Here is an 18594-nt window from a genome sequence, read left to right as displayed (position 1 = left end):
AAGAAACAGCCCATTTCAGCTTCAGCACAGCCTAATTAGCACAAGTTGATTGGATCCGCAGCCCGACTCTCAGCTGTTTTGCCTGGCCTCTGCTGCTTGCTGCAAAGAGGCAAATGGCTGGGAACGATTTTTTTTGTGTGCTACTCAAGCTATGCTGAAAATAAAAATGAAAGTAAAGCAGGCTATTTTGCTGTAACGAGGCAAAATTGCTGGGAGGCAGAGGCAGATTTCTTTTTCATGTTTTCCTCACCAAAAAAGGGAGGTGCATTTTATAGTCCAGAGCATCTTATACTCCAAAAATTACAGTATATGCCGTTCGTCTCCCTGATAAGACGACTGTCTTATCAGGGAGACTGTAGCAGGCTACAGGCAATCTTCTCCGCAGCGTAAGAAGACAGAAGGATGCGTTGAATTTGACACCACCGATTTCCCTACGAAGCCTCTGCAACAGCACTTGCCCGCAAAAACCCCAGATTACAAGACTGGGGCTGTTCGTCTTAGAAAAAGAGCCACGTGCTGAGGTGCAGACGTGAAGGGGAGGATGCCGTTCTCCCCCTCAAAACAGCAGTCCTAACGGATCAGGACAGGCCAAACAAAGTCTTTCCTCGAGAAATTAGCGTTAACGTACAGAATCTGCTTCCGTGGGGACGAGGTGATGGCCACCGACCTCAATGGACTGAAAGGGGGGACGATGGAGGGGACTGTTTGTCATGAGGCTACGTGCTGCCTGGGGCGATGAGGGCTAGATGCTTGAGCTGAAGGAGGCTTTCCTGTCCTACTACTTGGGCTTTCAACCGGTCCGATGGAAAGCAAAATCCGAGCGGGCTTTAACTGAGTAAGAGGGTCAAGACTGACGCTGGAGATTCGGAGGGCAAAGGAGCCCGGGGGGCCTAGCGGAAGAGGTGGTGGAGGACGGAGGCGGTCCCTCTGACTAGGGACGGGTGCAGGGAGGAGAATGGGACCGAGGGGCCGGTCCTTGGAAGTGGATGGCTGCAACCGGTAAGCGAATGGGGTTCCCGCGCTATTGAATATTTCAATTTACTGAGAAGAAACAGCTACGGTATCTTATATAAGCCGTAAGCAGGTGATGGGTCCAGCTGAAAAATCTACATGGACAAAAATGTGTAAACTGCAAAATACAGGTATAATTTTATTTACGGTTTAATATAGTATTAACAATGATAGGCAATCTGGCCTGACTATTTGCACTGAAATATGAACAACTCCTTCTCTCAAAGTATATCCCCAAAGGACAGCTATCAGGGAGATATGCCGGTACTGGTCTGTCCCTCGTGATCGCTTTAGAGGTGCGATTGGCCTCTGCCTTGAAAGATCCTGGATCCCGGGATCTCCCCGGTTGCTGTGTCACAGCTGGATACGCACGGATTGGTGCGTGAAGGGCCACGTCTTCCTGAGATGGCGTGGAGTACTTGTACTGCTTGCCACAGAATTCACAGGTATAGTTGCCTGGTTCTACAAAGTAAGAAAACAATTTTCAGAAGGAGAAAAGGTTTTCCCAAAAACCCTTGACCCAAACGTGGATCTCAATTCAGAGCGTAGCAGGCTAGACGTTTCCCACGTGACCTCGTGAGATGAGTTCCAAGTTTTCTTGACCGAGGGGGCCCTGGGCGCCCACCTTCGTGTTAACTGTTTCCTCTGTTTTGCCCCAGCTCTCTTTCCTGGAGAGAGGCTGAAAAGACACGGCTGCTACAGAGGCTAGACTTCCTTTTGCAGAAGTAGCGTTTGGGAGTGGGCTGTATAAACCGTCGCAGACAGCAAAGGCCAAGTCGCGCTCTCATCAGCGCTTACGAGGGGTATCATCTCAGATCGTGATCGATTTCTAGTTTTAATATCGCTCCCCACCCTCAATTTCACCCTATTCCCGAAGAAAACATGATAACGTACTTTTTTTTATCCCAGAGGACAATACTTAGACGAAATCTTCCCCTTTAATGAAGAGCTCTTTGTGAATTCTAAAATTAAGTCATGAGAAATGCAAGTGGAATGTTTTTCCTAGGTCTGAATATAATTATAAATTATAAATTATAAATAACGTGCGCTTAATTCCTTCTCTTTGCAATAAAGTATTTACATCTAAATACTTTGGCCAAATTGGATTGTTTTAACCAGATGCTTATAAAAGTATGTAACGTTAAGCGAGAATTTTATAATTCCCCGACTCAACCGTGTTTGTTTCTTCTCTGTGTCAAACGTGGAAGATTAATTTTTTGGTTTACTTAGGAGTGCTATTTGCAAGCAGGTTGCTTGTCTCCTGACGGATGGCCGCAGTCCGAGTTCGAGCTGTTGCTTTGCGTGCAAAAGGTCCAGGTTCACCCCTGCGTTTCCAGGGAAGGGCTGGGAAAAACCCCTCTGCTTGAACGGATGTTCAGAGCCCTGCAGCCGGTCCGTGCCGATAGTCGTGGGACAGATGGACCGACGAGCAGACCTGATACCGAGCGGCTTTCGGGCATCCTGGGAGTTATTCTGCCTGCTACGCCTTGGAAAACCTAGCGGTTGCTATCGGTGCTCCTTAAACAAACCCCGGTGAAAGATACATCCGAGGAAGATTTTCCGACGTGTCACCAGCCGTGCCCAGAGGAATGGAGTCCGGGTCCCGCACGGGCAAAGAATGTGCTCTTTCTGTTGGACTAGTGAGAGCTTCCTGCCTTTGCCAGAAACGCTCCATCCCTGGCTTGGGCCTCAAACCTCAGCTCTGAAACGCTGAAAGCTATTGAATGACTTAAGTTGCAAACTCGGTCAATCGTACTTGGACCGATCTTCTGAAAGGGCTGGGGCTCCTCTTCTTTCACCTCCTCCTTGGCAATCGTTGCTTGGTCGTAGGGGTCTGCGAGAGGAGAGAAAGAGGAGAGAGCTGATCGGGGCGTGTGGAAACGCCTCCCTGGCTTTATCCCTCGGGACCTGCTCTCATCCTTAGTCTTAAATAGACTAACATACATTTCACACGTGTATAGTATTTTTACTGAATATATTTTTCTTGATAATCTCCCTATTAAAGTGACTAATAATAAGATGTGTGTTTCCAATTCGGGATATAAAATTTGCACTTATTATTTCTTTTTAAAGTATGACAACTTGATTGCAAAAAACTGCAGTCGTTCTTAACAAGAGTCAGACTGCTTCCAAAAAGCAACACGACCGGCCTACCTCTACCAAGAGGCCCCGAGACTCTCCTATCCACCAAACAGGCGCTCTTTCTCCCGACGGAGTGGATTAATCTCTGCACACACCCACGGGTGCTTCAAACTGCAACACGGCAGGGCTTCCGGCTCCATTCTCCATCCGTTGAGCATTCGCCCGAATGCTCCTCGGTCAAAGACTTCCTAAAGTGTTGGAATCATTGAGCCAGAAGTTTCTATTGGCTGAAACTTTATTGCCAAAAGTTGTATGGTATTATGTCTCTAAACTAGCTGGGTATATGTAGATAAGCGCACACACAACAACAACAACATTCTAATGGTTTCCCTTGGATTTTGATTTTTTGCATCACCCAATGGTGTCAACGGCCCTGCACAAAAGCTCCCCTCCCCAGCTTCTTTCCATAAAATGCAGGCCGGGGTTACCTGCGAAGAGCTCTAAGCGATAACTAAAGGTCCTGAGAACGGGTGCCGGAGCCTGCAGGCTTGCCTGCCCCGTGCCTCCTTTCCCTTCCCTTGGGAGGAGATGGGAAGCTCTAGTCCCGTGATGATGAACCTGTGGCATGCGGAGCCATATTGGTGGGCACGCGAGTGTTGCCCTAGCTTGTTGTGGATTTAATAAGACAAACACAACTTTTGGATTAATCAGAGACAATTTGTATATTGCGCAATAGGTTCAAAGCTCTGTACGTGAAGCGTTGAACAAAGACAGAAATTAGGTACAATGGTTTTATACCCTTCTAGACAAAGGATTCTGTTAACTCAGCAATTCATATGGTCATATACATTTGTCATTTTTAATTGACATTTCCTAATTACTGAGTTTCTTTGCAAAACAGTTATAATTCTTTTTGTAGATTACTGAAGCATAGACTCAAATCATCTTCTGATAGACAACTTTTAACTCATGTGGATCCCCGTGACCTAACCAACCTTTAAGCTGTATGTCATTAGAATGTTCCTTTCTTCTGACAACTTAGAGGCCTCCTAGAGGAACCAAAATTTTGGCTGAGTTGTACTTTTTCCAACCGGATGCATTGCTTTTTAGAATCGAGTGAATAGAAAGTTATCCAGTGGTCATCTATCAGAGCCCGCTTCATTTACATTAAGCTCAACTCCAGCGTGCATGCACATGTTGGCCAACTGATTCCAGTCCCACCGGAAGTCAGGAAACGAGACGAAATGAAACCCTAACCCTAAACCCTAAACCCTAAACCCTAAACCCTAAAAGATTGAACTGGAAAGGGAAACGACAGGAGAGAGGGGAAGGGAGAACAGAGGACAGGAGAGAACAGGAGAAAGAAGAAAGGGGAAAGGAGAGGAAGAAAAGGGAGGGGAAAGAGGAGTAGAGGAGTGGGGGAAGGGAAGGGGAAGTAGGAAAGAGAAGGAGAGGAAGAACAAAGGAAGAACGAAGGAAGTAGGAGGAGAGGAAGGAAGAGAAGGGGAGAAGAAAGATTGGAATAAAGGTAAAGGGTAAAAAAGCAGCCCTGAAAAAATAAAAATGAAAAATGAAAGTTGAAAGGTCGTTTTTTTCCAACGGCGATGGGGGTTGGACAGGAGACGGACGGGAAGTTGCGCTGACGCTGGGAAGGTCGCTCCGAGAAGCGCTGGTACAGAAAAAGTCGGCGACCGTGCTTTTTCTGCCTGCTATTCCTTCTTGGACCACAGGAGGGCACTGTTTTCTCCAGGGTTGCGAAACTGGCACGGAAGAATCTTAAAACGCCATCGAAAAGGTTTCTTTCTTTTTGTGGCTGCGATACCTGCTTTGACCGCAGGATGGCACAATTTTCTGCACCTGAGCGATAACTTTGAACTCATGGGACGGAAAACTGTGCCCTCGTGTGGCCAAAACGGGTACTGCGGCTGCAAAAAGAAACCCTTTTAATGGGATTTTAAGGTTATTATCCTGTACCTTTATTGTTAACGTCTTATTAATATTTATTAAAGCGATGGGAGGCCCCTTTGCTGCAACACGGGAACTGGAAAAGAAATCCCGCTTCAAAAGCCTTAACCGGAGTTAAGGAGGCCTGTGATGGCCTATTGATATTAATAAAGTTTTAATAATAAAGAATAACAACCCTAAAACTCCCTTTAAAAAGTTTCTTTCTTTTGGTTGCTGCGAACCCTGCTTGGACCGTACGATGGCGCTGTTTTCATTCAACCTTAGCGTGGAGGCCGTTGTAGACCTTTGGACCACAGGTTAAGGCTTTTGAAGCAAGATTCTTTCTTCTCAGAACCTTAAGTTTCATTATTTCAATTGACATTCTTAATGTGACACGTTCTGCTAGAGAGAAATTTCCTGAGGATGGGCTCCAGCAAGAGTCTGAAAGTTCAGATGATTAAATCTCTGGTCTCGGTGACTGACCGGATCCTGCAACGTTATCCTGGGACACTTATACTTGCCTTCATTTCTAACAAATGTTAATACGTTAAATTAAATAAGGCAAAATGTGCCTTGAGTTATGCTATCGTTAGATGGATGAACAGCTGGTTGAAAGTCATACCCAATGTATGGACAACAGCTGGAAGTAACGGCTGGGAGTAAGTGAAGTAGACTAGGGGTCCACAGACCCGGGCGATGGCCGGTTCGGAACTGGGCCGCGCAAGTGGCAGGCGAGTGCACGCATGTGCTTGGGTCCATTCATGCAAGCGGTGGGCACACTCGCGCTTTCGTGCAAAACTCTATTTGCTTGAGCGGTGGATGCATGTGCCTGCCACTCGCACAAATGGAGCTGCACGCACGAACCTGTGGCTCACACAGAACCGTTCCCTCCCCCCCACCGATCCACCAAGCCGGAAAGGTTAGGGTTCGCTGAAATAAATATACTGTTCCATTCAAGACGTGCTCTTCAACACATATTTATCTGAGTGAGGATGATAAAAAGTATTATTTACCAAATGGTGGTGGAGGCCTGTGTGAAGCAGGGCACGGTAAAGGATTTGAGTACACGAGCTGGAGCCTGCGGAAAAAGCAAGTCCATCCTACAGTGCCTCGGCATCGGGCCACATTCTTATCCTTAGGAAGCCTTATTCTATCACTGAGCCACACGGTTGTAAAGTGTGACATCACGTGAACGCATTGCTCAATGCCAAGCGAGAACCCGTGACGGCTGACCTGCTCCAGCTGGCCTCTTCGTTCATTCTTTTAGGGGGAAGCCCCAGAAATGGTGACGTGTGACGGTGGGAACCGGGGGCGCCTGTAACACTCTCCTTTCGGTGCCGCCGTAACTTCGAACAGCGACTGAACCCCGGGCCTGCCTGCACTGCCCCCCCCCCACACCCGGTAGCGCACGAGGGAAGCAGAAACCCGGAGAGGCTGCGTCGGCCGGCCGGGGGAGGAACGGGCCGCCAGGCTTGCTCGGGTGACCCACGCCAGGACAGCGGAGGAGAACTGGGGGAATCGAGGGAAAGGCCCCGCTCGCAGCGGGGCCACGAAGGGGGACTCGAGGTTCCTTCGGTGACCCCGACGGGAGCATCGGGGACCGAAACCCGTGACAGGAAACAGGGGTAACGGGAGGTCCGTCGGGGGCGCGCACGAACCGACTCCCAGAGGGAAAAGCGCCTTGCGCGCTCCCGGCAGCGGCAGCCTCCTCGGCGGGGCTCGCGGGAGGCGCCGACAAGCGGACCGAGCGGCCGGCGAAGCTTCGGCTGCGCTCGTGCTTTTCCGCCGCCGGCGGCGAAGCGAGAGGGACGCGCCGTGCGCAATGAGGCGAGCGCGCACGCCCGGCCCCGCCCCTTTGTCTGTGGAAAAGAGAAGAGAAAAAACTTTTTTTTTTAATTGAGGAATCAACAGCCGCCATCTTGTCGCGGAGCCGGAGCGCGTCGCGGGCGGGAGCCGGGCCGGGCCAGGGCGGGAGCCGGGCCGCGGGGAAGCCGCCGCGGGGCCGCTGACGCCGCACGGACGGGCCCTTTTGCGCCTCGGCCGCCGGGTCCCTCCAGGAGGCGCTGCCAGCACCGCGGGCCGCCGCCGCCAGCCCGCCGGCCCGTCCGCTCCGGTCCAGCGGCGTCAGCCCCGCCGTGTCCGCTGCCCGTGGGCACGTTGGGCCCCGAAGGCGCGGCGGGCCGGCGGAGGACGGGGAGAACGGCGTCCGCTGCGACTGACCGCCCGCCTGACGGAGGGAGGAGGAGGAGGAGGAGGAGGAGGGAGGGGGCGCGGGCGCCATCCGGGCACTGCGCGAGGGGGAGGGGCGCCGCCGCGCTTCCGCCGCCGCCGCCGCCACCGCCACCGGGGGTCCTCCTCCTGCTGCTGCTGCTGCTGCTGCTCGTCGCGGCCGCCGAGATGGGGGTCGCGCAGCGGCGGGGGCGGCCGGTGGTGAAGCGCTGAGGAGCGGAGGGCGGCCCAGCCTCTCGGCCAGCCCCGCCACGGCGGCGAGCGGGAGAACGACGCGGAGGAGGCGGCGGCGGCGGCGGAGGAGGAAGCCGCGGCCGGCAGAGCGCGGAGCCGCGGGGGAGACCGAAATCGCGGCGGCCGGCGGAGGCCATGGCGGAGAACTTGCTGGACGGGCCGCCCAACGCCAAGCGGGCCAAGCTCAGCTCGCCCGGCTTCTCCGCCTCCGACACCACAGGTGAGCCGAGGCTGCCGGCCCGGGCGGCCTGTCGGGCGGGGAGGCCCTCGGCTTTGCGCTTTCGTTCCGCCGCTCGTTGCCCGAGCCCGCGGGGCAGCGGCTCTAAGATGGGGGCCGCAGTCGCGGGTCCCGAAAGATCGGGCAGGAGGAACCGGGGTGGGCTGGAAGGTGCCGCCCCACAAGGTCACCGGCTTCTGCCAAGCTGGGAGGCGCAGCGTGCCGGGCAGAGGAGCCTTTAGCGGCAGTCCCGGCTCTTCGCCTTTCCCTTGGACGTTCCTTGGTCCCGGACGTGTCAAAATGCCCCCCACCCCCACCCCGACGCCCGACGCTTCTTTACAAATGCCAAAACATTTCCACGATCTTCCGTTGTCAACTAGAATTGTGGTTGTCTTCTGGAAGTATTTGTGTTTACTTAAGTGAGTGTGCTTCCCCCGTATAGGGCTTTTAGTTGGGTCTGTTTACGAGGCCGTCTTCCGAAGAGGTTTGTGAAGTTGTGGAGAGCTCAAAAGCCTCTTTCTTTGATACACAGTGGTAGGACTTAAACTCGGAGAGGTGCTTAGCTGTAATGTGGCTTTAAAATTATTACATATTTTAGCAATTTTGTACATTACGTTATAGAAATGCGAGAAATTCCTGCTTTCGGTTTTTGGACGGTATTCCCCCATCTATAAAATGCAGGGAGGGAGCCGCTATAGAAAAGCCCCTTCCTCTTAGTCTGGCTAGTTGGATTTCTTAATGGGGGGGGGACCCTGTCCCTGTTGTGTAGTGGGTTGGGAAATATAACAGGAAAAGACAGTCCTTCAAATAAGCACAATAAATGAAATACTGTATTAGCAAAATTACATTACGGGTATGCCTATTTAATTTTGAAAACACTTTGATGTATATAACATACTTGTTTGAAACATTTGTCACCTTCAGATTTAGATAACCTTAAAATACATGTCTCATATTTTAATGTTCCTATCCGTGTAATAGCTTGAATAAAACTTAAGTGAGTTGTTCAGGCCTAGGGGTAAACTATTTGTTTATCTGATTGTCGGTAAACTATAGTTTACTGTTATGTTCAGCCTGATTGATACGGTTTACGGGAAGCTTAGAAGTTAGGTTTTGAGAATGCATTGCCAATTGTAATGTGGTACAATCTCCGTAAACCATATGCAACAATTGTTTTCTTTTGAAGCATCTCTTCCCCCGTTCCACTGCCCACAGACATCATCGGCATCCCTAAACCATTTGTCTGTGAAGGTTCTCAATCATCCAGGTTATGCCAAAACATGATTTTTTCAAACAGCAACAGGACTTCCTTGATTTTTTCCTTGAAGACTTCTTCAAGAAATTGAAACTTCTTCAAGAAAAATCAAGAAAGTCCAGTTGCCATTTGAAAAACGCACCTTTTGGGATATCCTTAAATCATAGTTATATGTATATGTTTGAAAGCTCAAATTCATTTTTAAGTTCTGAAGACAATAGCTGTGCTAGTGTTGTGAGAATCTGAACGGTTTTTACACTTTAGGGTTTAGAGTTTAAACAAATTTACAGTTTTCTTATGGTAGCGGAACTCTTTATTGCTATTACGAATCCACTGAACTAGCTGGTCTTTCTTGCATCTCTATCGATTACATTATCGTTTGAGATTTTCAAAACCGTGATAATGCAGTTCGTGTTCTTCAGTGTATTTTTCTGTTCGTGGATTTCTGATCCTACGAATCATTTTCTAAATGTTAAAGTAATACTTTGTATAGGAAAACAAATGATAAAAATGTTTTTTGAATCATTTAATGTACTGTTGTTCTCTGTTTAATTTCATTACTTTTGCTGTATGCTATAGTGTGTTTTTTAAAGAAATATTAATGTATGGTGGTTTTTTATTTTCTCTGGCAACTGCCTCCATCGGTATGTTAGGTAGAAAAGCTGTGCTGCACAGCACTTCTTTTGTCTTTCTAAACTATGTTCAGAATTGATTTAACTGGGTATAAAGATTTTCTTTCTTACGCAAACTTCTGTTAACTTTACAGATTTTGGAACTTTCTTTGATTTGGAAAACGATCTTCCTGATGAATTGATCCCCAATGGAGAGCTGAACCTTGTAAACAGCAGCGGAAACATTGTTCCAGATGCAGCTTCTAAACACAAACAACTTTCTGAACTTCTGAGGGGAGGCGGTGGCTCTTCTCTTAACCAAGGAATTGGGAATGTAAACTCCGGTAGCCCTCTCCAACAGAGCATCAATAGCCAAGTCCCGGCACAATCAAACAGTGTGAATATTGGCAACTTGAATGTGATGGGCAAGAGTCCATTAAATCAGGCAGACGCTGGTGTTTCAAGCCTAGCCAAACAAACAGCCAGCACATCTGGGCCCAACACCACAGCCACTCCAGGCCTGAATTCTCAAGCACAGAAACAAGTGGGAATGGTGACAAGCAGTCCAGCAACCTCCCAGGCAGGTTCTGGGATATGTATGAACACTGGCTTCAACCAGGCTCATCCCGGTCTTCTCAACAATAACTCTGGCCACACTTTAATGAATCAGACCCAACAAGGACAAGGGCAGGTAATGAATGGTTCCCTTGGGACAACTGGAAGAGGCCGAGGTGCCGGATTGCAGTATTCTGTCCCCACCGTACAGGGAAATGCAAGCAATGTGCTGGCAGAGACCTTGACGCAGGTGTCTCCTCAAATAACAGGGCACACAGGCCAGGCAGGAGCCATGGCAAAAGTATGTAGGGGTCATATAAACTGGGGAATGGTTTGCGGTTTTATTCAAATGCTTTGTGAACGCTAAACTTAAAGGCATTTGCTTTTGCGGCTCTCATTTAAATAACTAATTTTCAAAAGATATCAGAATAAGCGTGATTTAGTTATCTAAGGTCTAGAGCAGAGGTGACCGAGTGCTACACGATATTTTGGGAAATAGAGCAAGAGCTACAAAATAATGATTTGCATTCTTTGGTCTTAAAGGATTTTTGGTTGTTTTTTCCGTGCTGTCTGTATTGTTTAAAATCACATTGGCATATAGTTGGACTTATATTTCAAGTCAGTGTGTTTTTAAAATCTCAGATGGATCTCAGATGGATACAAAACTCTGAATTTTGCAGTTACTCTGCCAAAATTTATTGGTGTGATCAGAGGGGGCTGGAGAGTGTGTGTGTCACAAAGTAGCAGGGCAGGGAATGGGGCAGTGCGGCCTTTCCCTAGTTTAGAAAACTTAATTTTAGAAGGAACTAAAGACACGTGTCTCCTGACAGCCTGTATTAAGCTCAGTGACAGGCCATCGTTATATTACGTAGATACAGAATGGTAAAGTGTGAAAGTATTTCAGAGGTCATCTAGATTGACCCCACTATTCAATGAAGGGTAGACTAAGGATTTCACACAGATTACTACTATCCAGCCTCTGTTTGAAGACCTCCAGTGAAGGGAAATGTACCCATTCACAAGGTGACTTCTACTCTTCTCAGGAATTCTTCCTAATATCTAATTTGAATTACTCCCCTATGTTTTCAACCCGTTCGTTCTGGTTCTGCCTGCTGGGTTAACGGAGAACAAGTCTACTTCACCCTGTATTATGACAAGTTTTACATGTCTGAAGACTGCTATCCTATCTTTTTCAGTCTTCTATTCAGCAGAATACTTAAACTCCGTTCATTGAACCGTTTCTCGTGGGATTTTTTTCCCCAAACCCCACACCGACTTGGTGCTTTTTTGTCTTCAGGGCCCAACGCTGAGCACGGTCTTCTAAGATCTTTTAAAGATCCATGGGTCTTTATGCCAATTGATTACTGCAATTTTTAAGTCTAAAAAAATCTAGAGGACACAAAATATTACATTGTTAGGTTACTGATTTGAACTGGGCGCTTTGACAATTATATAGTGCTGTGGGGTGTTAACTTTGGTGACTCCTCATTTTGATTTCCAACTAATTAAAGCTTGTTCAAACTTCAAATATTGATTTTGAAAGCCCTTTGCTGCTTGAGTTGCAGCACCAGAAGAATTGTTTCTTTCTATCGGGACTTATGCTCATTCTTGTTTGGTCTGCTTCTGAAGTGTGGCATGGGGCCTGCTTAGGAGCGAAACTATTCAGGGCTAGCTTGTCGCTGACAGAATTCCATCCCTAGAACTGTCCAGTGTTCAGCTCACCTTTTTCAGTGCCAAACAAATACTTATTGAATATTATTAGATTTCCATATTTCTGCCATGGTGCATTTTTAGTACTTTTCTTTCTATGGCATTTTTAAAGATTTCCTGAGAAGCATGACTAAAGCATTACTGTTTCGATTCACTGTTTTTAACTGGTATGGTTGCTCTGCTTTCTTGTTTTTCATTTGCATAATAAGGGTTTTATTTGCAAGTTTTCAACTGTGGACTATAGAGGAATATATAAATATTGGAAATCAATTAATATAAAGACACATTTCAGAAATTTCTGGAGAACTATAAACTCAATTGAGAGGGCTGCTCATTATTCTGCCTGAGAATAATCCAAAAGCAAGTGACACAGGCACAACCCTAACCCGCTTCTTTGGTTACTCTGTAGAAACTGGTATTCAGAGCAATGCTGGCTTAACGCCCTTAGGACAGATAGTCCTGGATAGACCGATTTCCATGACAAATTAAGGAATTTGTTTCGTTACTATCTTTCTGGAAAGAAATCCTATCATTGGGAGAAGTTATTTCATTTTTCCCGTGCTGCCTATCCCACCGTTGAATGACTCTTCAGAAGGGAAGGAGAGAAAGCAGAAGGCCTCTCTATTCAATGGCTCTGCAACATGCATTTTTACATTTTTACAATGCTCTTTTACTCACTTTTTTCCGTAAATTATGCAGATCAAGACATTGTATAATGTTATTTTCTAAGGAGCATCTTCTATTCTTTGGATCCAAATAATTTGCAAAGATTTTAATAGTTAATGGTTGGCTATGAAGTGTTAGGGCATAGTTTGAGGATTAGAAATTTAAGACACATTGGTCATATAAAATAGACTGCAGGATTTGAATGCTTTCCATAATCATCTAGTTTGTCTAGTAGCAAATTACCTGACATATTTGTAGTTAATTTTTTGTTGGCTTAATTGTTCTTTAATAATTTAACATTTCAAATAATTTTGTTTGATTTTTTTTAAAAAATCTTGTCCATTGATTTACCTTCAGGTTTTTTTTAATTGCCAATTTTGAGATCTAGCAACAAATTTCTTTTCAAAAACTTTGCAAAATTACACTTGGATATTAGCAATTTCTGTATTAATAATCAGTAAGCAAGATGAAAAATATTATTGCAGGTAGAAAATGCATACCTTACACAAGCAGTCGTTTAAGTTTATTTTGTAGTTCTCTCTGTTAAATGCCAACTTTCATCAGTCCCAACTAACATAATTGTGGAGCATGAATGCTGGGACTTCTTGTTCCAAAGCCTCCGGAGGGTCACAGAGTCTCGATTTCTGATTTACAATTCTTAAAAGTTAATGTGGCCACCCAAAAAAATCACAGGAGAGCAGAGCAAGTGGTTTACATATCTGAAAGAACTCCTCTATCGAGTGGCAGCAATGTTTGATATATTTTGTACTTAAGTCTTCAGATACTAATTTCAGCTAAAACCATTGAATTTTTATTCTTGTGCATCCTTATGTTAAAATATTATAAATAAGATTTTAAAAATGAAAGTCATGTAATTTCCTCTTCCTGTGAAACATGTTTATTCCCATTCCAGTGATGACTTTTTGGTGCAGTATTCTTTCAAAAGTAATATTTGAAAATCATAACTTTATGTCAATCGTGACTACAAAAACATGTACATAATTATAATAGTCTTAACTGTTAAGCTTTAGGTATATAGGAAGTCCTTGTTTAGCAACTGTCTCAAACAATAATCACTTGCAGTTACAACAGTGATGAAAAAGTAACTTTGTGACCAATTCTCGTATTTATGACCTTCCCAGGTCTGTAAAGCAAAAACAAGCAGAACGAAGATTGTAAGCACCGTTTCACTTAACAACTGCTTTGCTTAATAACGGAGTTGCTGGTCCCAGTTGGGTCACTAAAAAGGACTACCTCTACTATTAATTCAAGCAAGCTGCACTTTGGGCTTGGAAAATTATATACTATTCCTGTCGGTCTATACCTGCGTTAAGTGAATGCAGGATGCTAACATCATTAATTTTGCTTTCGTTCCAGATGGGAATGGCCAGTAACCCAGGTCCCTTTGGGCAGCCATTTAGTCAACCTGGAGGGCAGCAAATGGGAGCAACAGGAGTCAACCCACCGCTACCAAATAAACAAGGCATAGCAAATAACCTGTCTCCCTTTTCTTCGGATATCAAGAGTGTTTCAGTTACCAGTGTGCCAAATATGGTGAGTTGCTTGTAGCTTATTTGGAGGTTCGCTATAGTACTTCGGGTTCTTTTTTGTCAATACTACTAGGGCAAGATGGTAAAAAAGCCAAAAATATCATAGTATTCCGTGAGAATAACAGCAAGAGATATGCAGAAAACTGCATTCTAAATAACTTGGGACTGAACTAAGTGATAAGGTTTTCTGACAAGCTCTGGGTTATGAAGTTAACTGTTGGGAACTCTGGAATGAACCTTCTTGTGCCTTTACATTTTAGTAGATTTTTAGGAGCTGTTTCAAATAGCTGGGATACATTTATTAGCAACCTTGGTGAAGTTGAGTGAGCTAATAAGGAATTTTTTCCTATGGGAAATTTATTTGGTTATGTTTGTCAAGTTGTTTGAGTGCAAATTTCTCAAAGTGTGCAGAGAGGAAAAAAATCAGCAAACACCAGAAAAACTTTTAGATGGAGGTAGATTGCTTTAGAATGTATGTCATTCTCATGTAACCGTGAAGTACGGACCCCTGCAGCTGCACTGAGTTGAACTGGTTTCCATTCAGTATGTGAAGTCTCGTGTAATGTTCGTGTAATTCAATTACTTGTATTTTTAATGACTTTTCATTAGGGAATAATAAGATTTGTGGCTTGTAAAATATTTTGACTATGGCACTATTTTTTTTAGTCCTGGGTCTTTTATTCCTAAACAATGTACTGTGTGTATTGTTATGTAAACTGCAAAATTATGCTAAAGTTTAGCATTAAAAATAAAATGGCCTGTGGACTCTTAAGAGGTAGTTTATCACTCCAAAGAGATTTAAGATGTAGTCAGACTGACATATTTATTAAGCCTGTATAAAGCTTAATGTAATGCATTTTTTGTTTTTAGTCTCAGATGCAAACCCAGGTACAGCAAGTGGGAATTGTATCTACACAGGCTATGGCAACAGGGCCAACAGCGGACCCTGAGAAACGCAAGCTGATTCAGCAACAGTTGGTTCTGCTACTTCATGCTCATAAGTGTCAGAGGCGAGAACAAGCCAATGGAGAAGTGCGGACATGTGCTCTTCCCCACTGCCGAACTATGAAAAATGTCCTAAATCACATGACACATTGTCAAGCGGGAAAGGCCTGTCAAGGTAAGAGCCCAGCCTGCGATGTGTTGCTCCCTAGCTTCGGTACAACACAGTCCCTTCGTAAGGTTTCATACAATAACTACTAGGAGATGGAAATCGACCAAAAGTGCAACCTGGTGATCTAAGAGGTTGAAATGCAATACCTATGATCCTCAGCCAGCACAGCCATTGGTAATTGAGCATATCTGGAGACTGATAAAAGCCAATGGTTCTCATCTTAAGGGTGTTGTATAGTCCCTTGAAATCAAAATGACTGGGTTATTTCTTTTTCCTTGCTTTGGTAAGCTAGAATCCTCTGGAAAGAAATGTCTTTTCATACATGTTTGCAGCTTTCACCTTCATTGGATTTGCATTGATTTTCACTAGTTAAAAGTACAGGGATTTGTTGTTTTGTGTGGGACTGCAAAAAGCTGCTTCCAATCCATTTTCATTGGGCTGCTTTTGATTAACTAGTGTTCTCTTATTAAAAGTTTTAAAGTTTACTCTAATGTTCTGCTGGCATTTCTGCTTCCTCTGTATGTTTGGAACCTAAAGGAAGATAGGTTTGACTGTTGAGGCTAATCTTTTGTTTTTCCTTCTAATTTCAAAACAGGTCAAAGCCAATAGGCAACCTCAAAAGTTTGCATTTCTTGTAAATTACAGTAACTCATTTGAGCAGTGAGGGCTATGCGGCATAGGTCTTTTTTAGAAAAATATGTCTTTATGGTATTTCTATATAGTCATTTTAGTTACTGGTCCTTTGTTTAATAGATGATATCCTCAGTATATGATCAGCACAGATAATTCTCTGTAGCAAATAGTAGGAATTAGTATTTGCTAATACTAATACTCCATAGATCCAAGGTTTGCAAATGTTACTGTGTGATTTAACAAACTTGGAATTAAGGTTATTCAGGACTACAGAGCAAGTGTCAAAATCGCGGGCCGCAGGATACGTCACATGCTGGCCCCGCCCGGTTTAGCGAAGGGGGGGAGTCCCGATATGTCACGTGACGACCCGAGTTTGACACCCTTGCTATAGAGGTTTAGTTTATGGTTTCTCTTCCGTAGTGGCACATTGTGCATCATCACGTCAGATCATATCTCACTGGAAGAATTGTACACGGCATGACTGCCCAGTATGTCTCCCATTGAAAAATGCTAGTGACAAGAGAAGCCAGCAACGTAAGTTGAAGAATTTTTCTATTGGAGTAAAGAGAAATGCAGAAGAAATGCATTGTCTCCATTTCCTGCTTTACTTTGAAAATTGTTCCTTTAAAATGATATTATCGACTTAAGACTATATAAGGCCGCAGTGTTATTAAGATGTTTAATCTTAAATAGTTTGATTGCTTACCTGCATTTGGCTAAAAAGCCTCCCAGGGTAAATGTAGAGCAGGGTTGTCAAACCGGCAGCCCGCAGGCCGGATGCATCACGCGCAGGCCACACCCACCCCAGCTCCGCAAAGGGAAAAACCGTCGCGATATGTCATGTGATGGCAACGTGGCGTGGCGAGTTTGACACCCGTAATGTAGAGGAATAGAGATAACTTTGAAGAAAATACCTGACAGCTATTACAAAGACACCTGCTTAGTCCTGAAAGAGAGGAAGAAACCTAAGATTGGCCCACCTGAAGTCCTTTGAATGTAAAAGAAAGGAAAAGAGAAATCTTGTCAGGTTTTCAACATTCTGTTACTGTAGTCTATATCAATAAAGTAAAATTCCATTATTTTTTGTGACTCTGTTCCCTGAATCTGACTTCACGGTAGGTTCCAAGTTAAGAAAACTACGAGAGCCTTACTGTTGGATATAAAAAGTAATGGTCTGAAAATATTTTTTAAAAATGTATTCAGATTTCAAAACTTTCTTTAAAATCATTCATTAAACCACCAAACCTATCACTGCCCAGAATCACTTTGTGAGGAAGATGAATGGTTTCTAAATTTGATATATAAATACATAAAAATAAAAAAATAAAAATCAAATATATAATTATGACCATAATTATATTCTGTTCTGTTTGCTAATATGGAGATCAGATAAATCAATAGATCTGGTAACCAATCTTTCTGAAGAGTCAATTACTACAGAATCTGAAGTGATAGAACAGATCTGGGCAGAGCTGGGTAGAGAAGTAAAACAAAGAATCCAAAGTGCTAAGGATTTGAGGGATAAATTGCTGGTTCTGAAGTATACTTTGTAGGACTGAATTCTAATCAGGACTACCGGCATTAATTATTTGGAAATAGTTGAGTGAAAATTGAGTAAGATAGGAAATGATGCACTACACAGCAAAGAAACAGAGTGTAGTCAGCTAAATGAATTATCATTATGAGAATAGCTGCTGCTTTGGACATCTCAGGTTTTAGTCAATATAATGTGTATGTCTGTATATATGTATACATATCACAATTGTTTTTTTCTTAAGGACTGGCTGTTCTCTAATTCAATTTTTGAATAGATTTCTCAAGGTGCTATTGGAATTCTCCCATTTCAATAGAATTATAATTAGAGCTATTCTAAAGGGGGTAAAGTTATTTTGATCTTGAGGTGAAACAATGCCTACAATGATTCTTTTGTATGCACTTGTAGTTCAACAGAAGGGAGTGTTGTTCATTAAGAAATTTATGTACTTCTGAGTATTTGCAAACTAACCCTAATGTAAATTTGCTGATGGTTTGAATGGTCTTTTTAAAAATGCTGGAGCTACTTTGGAAGTGAACTCAGCACAAACTAAACCTTGAGAGTATATGTGTGGTAGAAACTTCAAAAGCTTCCCCATTGTAGAACTGGGGAAACTCAGGTTTGGATCTCCATCCAGCCCCAAAATTTATATTTAGTCATTCATGGCTCTCTTAGTTTCACTTATCTCATTAGAGAACATAGATTGAAAAATGTGTTCGAGTTATGAGCTATCCCAAAGGTTCTTCAGAAGAAGCTTCTTGGATGCGAAGCGAAACGTCTTCAAAGAAGAACCAGAAAGATCAGTTGCCTCTTGAAAAAGCACCTTTGGGACAACCATGACCTGGATGACTGAGAATCTCCATAGAGTTATGAGCTAGTGTTTCAATTTTTTATCATTAGTGCATTAGCTTGTGGTATATGTATTGCATAATTCAGTATTTTTCCCCTCTGCCTAGCTCTCCTTGGGTCACCAGCTGGTGGAATCCAGAATTCTGTGGCATCTGGAACAGGACAGCCCATAACTCCTTCCCTAAGTAATCCTAACCCTATTGACCCCAGTTCCATGCAACGAGCCTATGCTGCTCTTGGTTTACCTTACGGCAATCAACCACAGGCGCCGTTGCAACCACAAGTACCAGGCCAGCAACCTACACCACCTCAAACCCACCAGCAAATGAGGACTATCAATGCACTGGGTAAGCAAGGAAGCTACTTCTAGCAGCAAAAGAGAAAGAGAATTTTGTTTTCA

General features: G+C 44.4%; 2 protein-coding genes across 10 annotated transcripts in view; one reads left to right on the top strand and one right to left on the bottom strand.

Annotated features, from left to right (window-relative positions):
• Positions 1–1125: 1125 nt before the first annotated feature.
• Positions 1126–6352, bottom strand: LOC132709676 (uncharacterized). 2 transcript variants are annotated; one of them, XM_087878786.1, is made up of 3 exons: positions 6051–6352; positions 2768–2845; positions 1126–1473 (listed from the first exon to the last, which is right to left on the bottom strand). In XM_087878786.1, the coding sequence occupies exons 1-3, from the start codon at positions 6220–6222 to the stop codon at positions 1151–1153; spliced, it is 573 nt and encodes a 190-aa protein (XP_087734912.1). In that variant the 5' UTR covers positions 6223–6352; the 3' UTR covers positions 1126–1150. The 2 variants fall into 2 exon arrangements, with proteins under 2 accessions (XP_087734912.1, XP_087734913.1); XM_087878787.1 differs by lacking the exon at positions 6051–6352 and adding an exon at positions 3249–3418.
• Positions 6353–7339: 987 nt separating this feature from the next.
• The window catches only part of CREBBP (CREB binding lysine acetyltransferase), a 47962-nt gene continuing 36707 nt past the window's right edge, over positions 7340–18594 (top strand). For 4 of the 8 annotated variants that reach the window (XM_087878780.1, XM_060684027.2, XM_060684026.2 and 1 more), the window contains exons 1-6: positions 7340–7720; positions 9739–10439; positions 13892–14068; positions 14935–15184; positions 16232–16345; positions 18302–18541. In XM_087878780.1, the coding sequence (XP_087734906.1) occupies positions 7636–7720; positions 9739–10439; positions 13892–14068; positions 14935–15184; positions 16232–16345; positions 18302–18541 (1567 nt within the window). In that variant the 5' untranslated portion in view covers positions 7340–7635. The remainder of the gene's footprint in view (positions 7721–9738; positions 10440–13891; positions 14069–14934; positions 15185–16231; positions 16346–18301; positions 18542–18594) is intronic. The other 4 variants (XM_087878783.1, XM_087878782.1, XM_087878781.1 and 1 more) reach the window with 4 other exon arrangements.

Source organism: Pantherophis guttatus, chromosome 14 (genome assembly GCF_059756535.1).
Source record: "Pantherophis guttatus breed Tessera chromosome 14, ASM5975653v1, whole genome shotgun sequence".
Taxonomy (NCBI): domain Eukaryota; kingdom Metazoa; phylum Chordata; class Lepidosauria; order Squamata; family Colubridae; genus Pantherophis; species Pantherophis guttatus.
The sequence above is the reverse complement of the archived record's forward strand: the minus strand, read 5'-3'. Positions and strand labels throughout refer to the sequence as shown.

Bases quoted from the DNA above. Each gene is read 5' to 3' on its own strand.
- LOC132709676 (XM_087878786.1), bottom strand. From the start codon at position 6,222: ATGTCACACTTTACAACCGTGTGGCTCAGTGATAGAATAAGGCTTCCT. The intron at 2,846-6,050 runs GTAAATAATACT...CTCCTCTCGCAG, and splicing joins CAGGCCTCCACCACCATTTG to ACCCCTACGACCAAGCAACG. The intron at 1,474-2,767 runs GTACGATTGACC...CTTACTTTGTAG, and splicing joins CTTTCAGAAGATCGGTCCAA to AACCAGGCAACTATACCTGT.